Below are 10,662 nucleotides of genomic sequence, written 5' to 3' on the forward strand. Positions count from 1 at the left end.
GCCATATAAGTGGAGCGATCGTCCAGCGCCGCGGCCGGGTGCGCCGCCTCTTCCTCCTCCTCTTCCTCGGGTCTCCGCCGCTGCCCCGCCTCCGCCCGCCCGCCCGCCCGCTCGCTCGCTCGCTCGCTCGCTCTCTGGCCGCGAGCGGGCGCCCCTTAGCAGGTACGCGGGCGCTGGGGCTAGGGCGGGTATCCCGGCTGGGTCCAGCTGAGGCGAGCTTGGCGCTACTTCTCTGCTGCCCGCAGGACCTTCAGCGCGGCGCGCACTGATGCCCAGGCTGCACGACCACTTCTGGAGCTGTCCCTGCGCCGTGCGGCGCCCCAGCCCCCTACGAGCCAGTGCCGCCCCGCGGCTAGGCATGCTGGCCGCCCCCGCGCCCTCTGGCCTCAGGGCCACGGACTCCAGCCCCGCGCCCCGGGGCCCGCGGGCCAGCAGCGGGCACCACGACCTGGTGCAGAGGAGCCTTGTGCTCTTCTCGGTCGGAGTCGTCCTGGCCCTGGTGCTCAACCTGCTGCAGATCCAGAGGAATGTCACTCTCTTCCCGGACGAAGTGATCGCCACCATCTTCTCCTCGGCCTGGTGGGTGCCACCGTGCTGCGGGACGGCCGCTGGTGAGTGCCCTGCGCAGGAACCGGGAAGCTACATCCCCTGCCAGCCCTCTCCCAGCCCAGGAGCGGGGTGCGTTTGCAAAGAGGCCGTCCCAGGTGACAGCTGGCATCACCCGGTGTCTGTGTTTAGAGAAGGACTGGCTGGGAGGGTGGGGAGCCTGCGCTGGCCGCAGCAGCCCTGAAGTTTGAGGAGCAGGGATGGAGATGAGGTCGGAGATAATTGGCTGTTTGAGCAAACCTGGGCCAGGCTAACGAGTCCGGTCCCTCTAGCGTCCGGGTGACAGAGGCGCAGCTGTCACCCAGCGCCTGTGGCCAGAGATTGGCCACCTGCAGAACTGGTGAGAGCAGGGCCCCGCGCCATTGGCTGCAAGCACCAACATGCTACCCTTCGGGTAACTGACAACAAACCATCACGTGTGTGAGAGATGGTTGCCAGGGCAGCAACTTGTCAGCACTTCCTTCAGTGGCTCTCAGCCAGTCACCACCCCCTCAGGGCACAACTCCTGGGTGAAGGACGGGAGCAGGGGCCCCTTATGAGAAGGCAGCTTCCAGCTCACCTGACCTGTCCCAGAGATGCCCCAGAGCTCAACAAGGAATAAATAAACTGTATTGCTGTGTTTTTTTAATAGAATTTCTTGATTGTAATTTAGCTGGGTTATAAAAACCTTGTGTGGTTGTGGCCCAGCACATTGCTCAATACCCTAGTGACCTAGTATCTGTTCATTTAACGAACACTTGTCAGGTGCTTTCTGCAGCCTCCACTCCAGGAGCACTTGAAACTTAAAACTGAGCAGGACAAGCACCTGTATGCTCTGTGGCTTACTTTTACTGGCTGCTTCCATGTTTTATACACTTTGTTTGGTTTGCCCCTTTACAGCTATACTCTAGCTCCATTTTATAGATGTGGAGACTAAGGCACAGAGGTTAAGTGTACCGTGCAGTATTCCAGCTTCCACAGTGGTGAGTGCAGAGCTGCTGCTGCCAACTTTGCATTGTCTCCTTGCTGGAAGGCTGCTCCAGCAGTAACGGCACAATGTGCTCCAGCCAGGCAGAGTACTATAATTACTGAGGTGGGGCAGAAACTTCTCATCTTTGTTCTCAGAAAGATGGGACCCTCCTTTTTCTCTGAACCCTTTCCCTTTAAGGACATGGTTGTATTAATGAGTTCTTTTTGAAAAGTGGATCTGGATTTGAAATTGCATTTTTCAAACACATTTGATACCATAGTTTATTTCTTTGAGCCAAAAACTTCATCTCCAAAATGAAGTATTTGTTTATGTTTTTTGGTACCGGGATCGAACTCACGACCTTGCACTTTCGAGGTAGGCGGAGGTACCACTGAGCTAAATCCCCAGCCCCTGAAAAATGAAGTATTTGTAACTGGAACTTGAATGAATTCCAGGAATGTTCCACAATTTCTCCTCTCCTTACCTTAGTGCATGACCAACCTTTCATCTCTGTTCACTGGTAAAAAACCTGAATCTCTGCCTCTCTCCTGCCAGATGAAGTAAAGCCATGGCCTGGCTTGAGCTCCTCTGGGTGCACTTTACACGAGAACCTTGTGTCCCATTTGGATCCCAGACCACCTGGTTAGCCGCTGTACTTCTCTCTTGGAAAGCCTGCCTTCCCACTGTTTGAATGGTCTTTAGGATTCCGCATCTGTGATTTCCTGACCGTGCAGACCATGGGATCTCTTCCTTCTCTGTACTCCAGTTACATAATCCTCTTCATGTCACACATGAGAAAATGAACACCAGGCGCCACGTCCACACTGGGCACCCTGGGACTAGTGGCTCAGTTTCCTCTTCCTGGGCCTATGCCCTTTCCAGGCACGGGGCTTGCACACAGGGACCAGCTCCAGAACAAGAGGGAACAGCGCAGGGTTACCTTGTCCACAGGGTGAACACCAGCAGTACTCCATGTCTCCCAGAGTGACAGCTACAGCCCCTTAGGAGGTATGACCAGTGCACCTCTGTGGGACTGGTTTGAGTATTAATGATGGCCGTTAATGAACTTGAATGTGAAAACTATGGCTTTCAGTTGGTGTATTTTAACAGTGATATTTTTTTCTTTAAACAGCTGTTGTCGGCTTACTGTACCCCTGTATCGACAGTCACCTGGGAGAGCCCCACAAGTTCAAGAGAGAGTGGGCAAGCGTCATGCGCTGTATCGCAGTTTTTGTTGGCATTAACCATGCCAGTGCTGTATCCTTGACTTGATGTGCTATATCCAGAATGTCCCGTAGGTTGCATGGGGGAGCACTGAATGACTTCTGTTGAGCATCTGGAGTTGTAGCTCACCCATGTCTTCAGAGCATATCATCTGCCTGACACCCGGCAGGAGTCTTAGGGTATAGTTGCTAGTGTCCCTTTGCATTTTGGGAAGCTGCTGAAAGAGTTGCCAGAGGTAACCTGGATTCCCAGTGCTCTCTTTTCTCAGACAGTTGTCTTTTGGCTCCTAAGAGTTCTTCTCATTAATTGCATTTGATCTGTCTTCTTCCTGTTCTCCTAGGCTGAGGATGTGGTGGCTCCTATGGCAGAATGGACTGGCAAGAGACACTGTTGTTGTCACATTTTGGGAGAGCACCTCCAAGGGTCGGTCATTGAAGGCCTGGAACTTCTGGCATCTGTGGGTAGAACTCCTATGTAGTATGCTTTGACTTTGTACATGGTACCTTTTTAAGAATTGGTCCATGGGTTAAAAGGTTTAGGTTTTCTTTAGAACAAGGTCGTTGCAGGAGAATGGGCCAATATAACCCAGGCTCTTGTGTACGACAAGGAAAGAATTGCCAAGTTGCACCCAGTAGTAAGTAGTGAGCCACTCCATTTATGAAGATCACAGGAAATTGGGCTCAGGTCAAGTCCATGCTCCCATAAGATAAGGCATAGACAGAAAAAGGTGCTGGGTGACAGAAAAGCACTGCACTCAGGTCAAAGCACACAAAGTAGTATCGGCAACAGACTGACAAAAAAGCACAGATAAATCAAACTTGGGATTTGAAGGATATGCACCTCAGCTTTAGGTGCCTCCCACTGAATGTCTAGGTGTGGTTGACAGGTGCTGAGTCATCATGGGGGCTCAACACACATGCTTGTCCCAGAATTCACTCTGATCTTAATTATATTTAAGACAGGTAGTACATATCAAGCTTCCAAAGGTCAAGCTAGGAGATAGGACACTTTCTCACCTAGATTATCAGCAATCTCCTGAGCTTTTAATTTTCTGCCTCTTAGGACAATGAAAGTAGGAATAACTATAGGGTGCTGTTTAGAATTAAATGGAGGCGAAGGAGTGACTTCTTCAGCGCAGTTGTTGCTAACTGTACTAAGGTGAAGGGAAGATATTCTTAAGAGATCTGGATCCTTCAGTCTGCTTTCCCATTTTAATAGATGATAGCTCTGACAAATTAGTTTTGTCATCAGTTGAGCTGTTTGTAGCGACAGCTCTAAGTGTCCTGTCCTGGGGTACCATTCTCACTGGATGTCATCACAGACTCAAAGGGACTGTTTGCTCACTTTTAAGTTACCAAAAAGAAAAAAGGGAAAGAACAGTGACTTCATAGCAAAATATATTGCTTTATGGCTAGAACCCCAGAAGAGTTTTATGTGTAACTTTACAGGAATCTGCCCTTACAGTTCTACTTTTGACATGGTGACCCCAGGAAAGCCAGGCCAGCTCCCTGCACAGCTCTCATGGGTAAGGTTTGGGGTGTACTGATGAACACCTGTGAGGGGTTCCTGTAGTTTTAATGTTTTTGATCCTATGAAAAATTATTGAGCTTTTCTTTAACTTCTGCATCACCAGAAATTGGATTTTGCCAATAATGTCCAGCTGTCCTTGACCTTGGCAGCCCTGTCCTTGGGCCTTTGGTGGACATTTGATCGCTCCAGAAGCGGCCTTGGGCTGGGGATTACCATTGCCTTCCTGGCGACACTCATCACCCAGTTCCTTGTGTATAACGGTGTCTATCAGTAAGTGCACGCCTTCAGATACTGTTGGCTTTTGTGCCCAATGACTGATGGAGGCATAAAACTCTCAAACTCCTTATTCTCCACTCGCAGGGAAAACCAAATGGTAGTAGTAAAACATGTCATTCAAATATTGACATTTTCAAGCTGTTTGTGATTGCTTAGCATCTTGTAGACCCCGTAACAGAAAATCTTTGGCCCAGAATTGCATTGGTGAAATTGACTAAAGCTTTTTTCCTTTCCTTTTCCCTCTAGGTATACATCCCCTGATTTCCTCTATATTCGTTCATGGCTCCCATGCATATTTTTCTCAGGAGGTGTCACAGTGGGAAACATAGGGCGACAGTTAGCTATGGTAAGTAAAATGACCACTGCACACCCTCCCCTGTCTGGTGGTTTATCCTGACAGAACTACCTCAGGTGCTCACTGTAATCTGCATTGACGTTTCTGGTTCAGACAGAACAGCAAACAGAACTGAGAAAGGCATGTAGTGAGAGGTAACAATACTCAGCTGATTGTTTACTAAATTATAAAGATTGATAGATTTCTAAATTCAGTCTGTGCAACAAAGCAACTAGGGTTCTAGTGCAACCCTGGCCTACAGATGTGTCCCCTGGCTTCTCTGAGTTTGCAGCTACTGAGCACCTGAAGCTAATTGCTTGTCACAAACTTCCCATCCCCTCTCAGTGTCAAAAACAAACCCAGATGACCTAGTGAAATGGCACTTTGCTCCCAGCTTCTGTTGCATGGATACAGAGGATGCTGGGGAGACCCAGCCTTTCAGCTTTGAGCCAGGGGACAGCATGGGTCAGCAAGCGGTGCCCTTCTGAGGACACATGGCCATTTGTGCAGGAAAGGGTTGTCCTTAGCATGGCAGCACAAGGCTCAGCTGCTTAGAGGAGAGAGGAAGGAGTGCCACCTCCCAGGACACAGCTACTTGCTGAGGAGTGGAGGGGTGTAAGAAAAAAAGGGCAATGTTAGTTATCAATGTTAGTAGGCAGAAATGGACATTTGAGCACTTCAATTTTAAAAAGCAAATACGAACATATAAATGTTATTTCCAGATGAGTTTGAAGAGCTGAAGTAAAATGAACTGAGAAAGAAAACTAGAGCCTTTACTCTAGAGATAAGCTCCCAGCTTCCTCAGAAACTTATCTTGGTACTTCATGCTATTTTTAAAGCTGTACATTTACTTGTGCCAGCTGATACCGTTCACCAGGAGTTGAATTCGAAGGCCCCTTGGGTGTGTCTCGAAAATAGAAGTCATTTCCAAAGACTAGAATTGGTAAAGTGTTCCACCAGTTTCTGAGTCTCAAGCGTCTTTCTCATCTGCTCTTGTTAATTCCTTACGGATCTGCTGCCAAAATGAGAATCTCTATTGAAAGAATTGTTTCTCGTGTCCCCTAGTGGAGAGTCAAAGGATTTTGCTTTTTTTTTTAATGTTAAAAATCTATACGGTCAAAGAGTCTCAAAGTAGTGTGCTTCTTCTCCACACATTCAGTCACGTCCCCTTGTAGCATACCTTATTCAGTCTCAGAGAGAGCTAAGGAACTCTGGAGTTGTCTGTTGCTTTGAGTGTGTGTATATGTTACTGGTTTGTACTGAAGATAAAACTCAGGCTCGCTCTACCACTGAGCTACAGTGTATCCTTTCTTATTCTGAGACAGGGTTTTGCTAAGGTGCCTAGGCTGCTCTCAACTTGTGATCCTTCTGCCTTACCTCCTGAGTAGCAGTATATGTCACTGTGGCAGGCTGCTTTTAAGATTTTTGAATGTTCTCTTTGGCAGAAAATTTCTGTGAAGACTTTTGGAGTACAGCTAACCTCAACCAGGTTAGCTAGTCATACAATTAAAATATGAAAAGGATTAGAAGAGTTGGTTATATTTTTGGGTTGATGTATTGATGCTGTTGTTCATTCTTGATGGAGGCTTTCAGGTCAGCTTTAGGAGATATAGTAATTATCTGAGCAGAGGCAGAGACCTCACAATATGCACAGGTTCTCAATGTCCAGAGACATTAGATGAAGCCCATTCTGGAAGCCCAAGTGAGTGCTGAATTCTTATTAGCACCCACTGGCCTCCTGCTCCTGTTCCCTTCTGCGTTTTCCCGTGGTCCCACCTACAGTACCCCGCTGTGAGAAGCAGGGACTCCTTCAAGGACAGCTGTCCCCTCCGCAGCACTCAAGCTAACTTTGCTGACAGTTCGGTGGTCTCGGCGTTTCTTCCACGAAGTGCTCTTGTTCTCTTTGCTTGGTGTTCTTTGTGTCCAGAAACACAGCCAAGGCAGTTGTCATCCACTTGTGTGATGAAAAGAAAGTAACAGGCCTCCGCTGTCATTGATAGAATTCGAAGCTGTTGCTGTTTGCACCCTAAAGCGTTTTCTCGAGAGTCAGCTTCAGGCTGCTGACAGCAATCAGGTGTGTGCCTGCATGCTGTTGCTGCCCCGCAGGATCCCTGGCAGCAGAGGCTGCCTCCCTGTCGGTGGCTCGGTTTGGCTCTGCTGTGGTCAATTGACCCAGCTCGGCCACCATCAATAACAGCCGTATTCTTGCTATTGCAGATTCACATTGATTGAGCCCTTGCTGCTGTACACGGGGACATGGTGCTAAGCCTTCACTGTTCACTTTGGAGCCCTTGTACCATGGCACTTTGAGGTAGAAACTATTGTTAGGCCATTTTAGATGGGGAGGATCAAACGGCTTGCCCAGGCAGGTGCAATTTAGACCACTCTTGCCTTTAGCATACCTTAGTCCCCTTGCACACAGCTCTTGCCTATCATTCAACCTCCAAACAGGTCACAGAAGTCTGTCAGTGGCCATCTCATCATGGGGCCAGTTGTGTTCTTATACAGTGCAGACCTAATTGTAGTGTACTGAGGCCTGTGGGCTCTAACACTCTCCCTTCTCCTTGTTATCCATGCATAGGGCACAGGTAGTGAACTTTGATGGGCAGTTTGTTTCCAGGTAACTGGCAGAATGTGCTCACCTTGCTCTGTCCTGCTGACGTGTGTGTGAGCCTTCCTCATGTTCATGTTTAATGCTGCTGATCTTTACAAGTGAGTGTGTATCCCAGGAGTTCTTCCTGGGTGCCATCAGCATTCCAGAGTGCCTGGCAACTGCCAAGACTTGTCTATTCAGACAGGGTAGCCTTCGGTTTTCTTGGTGATACCCCTAGCATTTGGCATGCTCGCCACAAGCTGACTGCCCTGGTGGAGGAAATGGTGTGCAGGAGGATGCTGGGCTAGGGAAGGGAGCACCTTTCATAGCAGCTGTGTGGCCTCAAGCCCCGGGGGAGGCAGTTTAGCCTCTTGGGTCTTCTTGGTCCTGCACTGAGACTCGACTTAGCATTCAGGCTCCTGTGAGGGTCACAGGGGAAGGGACAGAAAGTGTGGTTGGGAACACCCAGCCTTCTGTGCCAGCCTATTGCTGGAGGTGAGAAGTGGGCCAGAGACCTCCTCCTTCACATACCCAGGCAGCTGGCAGCTGCACTAGTCAGAGCTTTCGGGTTCCTGTCCTGCCACACGTGTCACTGCTGGGACCGTGTGGTGAGGCTCCTTCACGCAGGGGCTGCCGCTCCTTCGAGGTGGGAGACCATGCCAGCCAGCTGGTGAGCTGCTCTCAGGCCTCAGGGCTCCATGCTCCTCCTCTGTCTCAGTCATTTTTTCCACTCCCAGGAATTTTAATCTTCCCGAAGCCTTTTAGGACCTACTTCTTGACATTTAAAATGTTTATACACTTAGTCCTAATTTTGCTTCTTTTTCCTTTGTCCATATAGGGTGTTCCTGAAAAGCCCCATAGTGACTGAGCTTTCAAACCCACTGATTCTGAGGAATAAGAAACCAGATTTGTGAAGAAACTCTGAGACAGTGGGTTGTGATGAAGATAATCGATCTTTCTCCTAAATACTCTATTTAGATTGGGCTGACTGTACACATGACTCCGGAAGAAATGTCCACCTAGAAATGTCTAGAATAGCAAAGTGGAGACAGTGCTTACCTTGAAGTCTTACCATGACTGAGCACGTGGCACCTCCCCGTGCCCTGGAGCGCCCTGTCCCAGGCTGTGTGGGCAGCCATCAGGGGCAGTTTCCCAAGTATTAGATCACATTCCTTTTATTAAAAACAAGTTGCCATATTTAAAGCCTTGAACTAAAACTTAATTACCAACTCTCAGTTTGTACTAGTGCCCAAAGGAAATAGGTTGATGGTGCTTAACAAAGATGAAGTATGGTGTAATAGGAATATTTATCCAAAAGATTTTTAAAATAGGGTTGTGTGAAAAAAGCAAAACAAAACAGGAGCAGCAGTGAGTGAAGGGAGGTGGCACTCCAAGGGGATCACGTTGTAGAAGCTCATGGTCACACTTGCTGCTGTGGCACAGTGCTCACCCCTGCAGTCACGCACACGTGTGTGTCATGGGGAGCAGGCCAAGCTTTGCGTTCTGCCTGTGATGCTTTGTGTAGACAATCTTAGGAGAGGAAGAAGCAGTGAGAAGTCATAATCCTACACTGATCATGAAACGTTGACCTCAGTTTGTGACGTTTTATCCAAAATCTAATCATCTAAGAGTGTTTAACTGTCTGCCATGTATTTTAGTGTCAGTGAACCAAAATTGTTTCTCTGTGACTCCAGAGTAGAGAGGACTATTTTTTCCACAGCCCTATGGAACTTGCAATCTGTGATTGCCGTGTAAAAAGAAGAGTGCGTATGTCACTGCATTGCCCGCGTGATGTTTCTAAACATTCGACGATAGTGGTGAGCACAGTGTATTCATTTAATGGCATAGACCATGTCGGACCTAATTTGCAAGTATTGGGTCTTAAACTTCAAGTGCAATGTACATGAAAACCAATCTGAGCCTTGTATCCTCTTAAATATTTATTTTTTTTATTGTCTGAGATGCTCCAGAGAAGGGTTCTCCATTCATTTCAGTGCCGCAGGGAGGCAGTTCAGCAATACTTCTTAGTCTCAAAGTCCCTCCACCGTCAGACCCTCCACTGAGCCCAGTCCTTTGACATACTCCAGTTTTGTGGGTTTAGTCATTTTTACTTACAAATTTACCTTTTTGTATTTTGCAACTTAAATGTTTCTGGTTTCTGGTTCATTGTAAATGGATGCAAAGACTCCTTTGAAGCAGAAGTCCCGGGCAGCAGGACAGGGATGAGGAGTGCCCAGCTGCCAGCGCTGACATCTGCGGTTTCCTTGGCGGGGGTGGGGGCTTTGTTGATTTCATTTTGAGGAAATGTCTTGGAGTGAATTTTAGGTTTCTGAAGCTAATTTGTTTTAGAGGAATTTTGTTTAAAAGCAAATGAATTGTCCTGAACTTTCGGGTGATCCTTCACAAGTTTTCTGAAAATGAAAACAAATGATCAGTTATGTGAAAGCATTTTTCAGTGAAAATGTTGGCCTTTTATGAAAACCAGAGGTTGCTAGTTGAAAGCAGTACGTGAATCTTTCAGATATACTTGATCATGCACAAACAATATGTTTTTTTCTCTTAAACTGGAAATAAGTCTGTATCTGTTAGAAAAATGTGGCCAAAAAAATGTGACTCTGAGAAATTTCTCTTTGCCAATAGTTTATAGCAGATACATTGAACCAAAGTGATTTGAGTTTGTAAAAATGTAAAATAGTGTAAGCAAAATTTGCACTATACCAGATTTGAACATCTAGCGAGATTCACATTCATACCAAGTTTTCAACTTTGTGGTTTTTTTTGCATTCATTTTTTACTTTATTAAAGGTTCAAAACCAGTTGTTGTACTTACGGGTTTTTCTTTTTAAAAGGGCAGGGGTGTTGGTATCCTCTGCATAGGATGTTAGAATTTGTCATGGAAAAATATGTTGTAGTTCTTCAGGTTCGCTGGAATTTCTACAGGACCTGTGGGTAGCACAGTTTACGCTCTCTGTGTGGGGGAAGCTAAGTGGAACTGAGGGACGCCTTGCCTACTAGGCCTGTGATTAGACTCGGCTCCTGTTTCTCTGTCTCCCCTTTCCACAGGGGTCACTCCTGCTGTGGGTGTCCCTGACAAGCAGCCACGTGCATTCCCAGAACACTGCTGTGCTCGACACAGCTGTATAAAGAGCA

General features: G+C 47.6%; 1 protein-coding gene across 2 annotated transcripts; it reads left to right on the forward strand.

Annotated features, from left to right (window-relative positions):
* The first annotated feature begins 12 nt into the window (after positions 1 to 12).
* On the forward strand, positions 13 to 10,328 carry Insig1 (insulin induced gene 1). 2 transcript variants are annotated; one of them, XM_013078038.3, is made up of 6 exons: positions 13 to 162; positions 246 to 611; positions 2,688 to 2,812; positions 4,413 to 4,579; positions 4,832 to 4,931; positions 8,351 to 10,328. In XM_013078038.3, exons 2-6 carry the CDS (start codon positions 269 to 271, stop codon positions 8,378 to 8,380), a joined length of 765 nt encoding a protein of 254 aa, XP_012933492.3. In that variant the 5' UTR covers positions 13 to 162; positions 246 to 268; the 3' UTR covers positions 8,381 to 10,328. The 2 variants fall into 2 exon arrangements, with proteins under 2 accessions (XP_012933492.3, XP_087063956.1); XM_087207830.1 differs by lacking the exon at positions 8,351 to 10,328 and adding an exon at positions 7,137 to 8,337.
* Positions 10,329 to 10,662: the final 334 nt, after the last annotated feature.

The sequence above is a fragment of the Heterocephalus glaber genome, unplaced genomic scaffold, assembly GCF_053883595.1.
Source record: "Heterocephalus glaber isolate CG9 unplaced genomic scaffold, H.glaber_assembly_v1.0 deba00000818, whole genome shotgun sequence".
Taxonomy (NCBI): Eukaryota; Metazoa; Chordata; class Mammalia; order Rodentia; family Bathyergidae; genus Heterocephalus; species Heterocephalus glaber.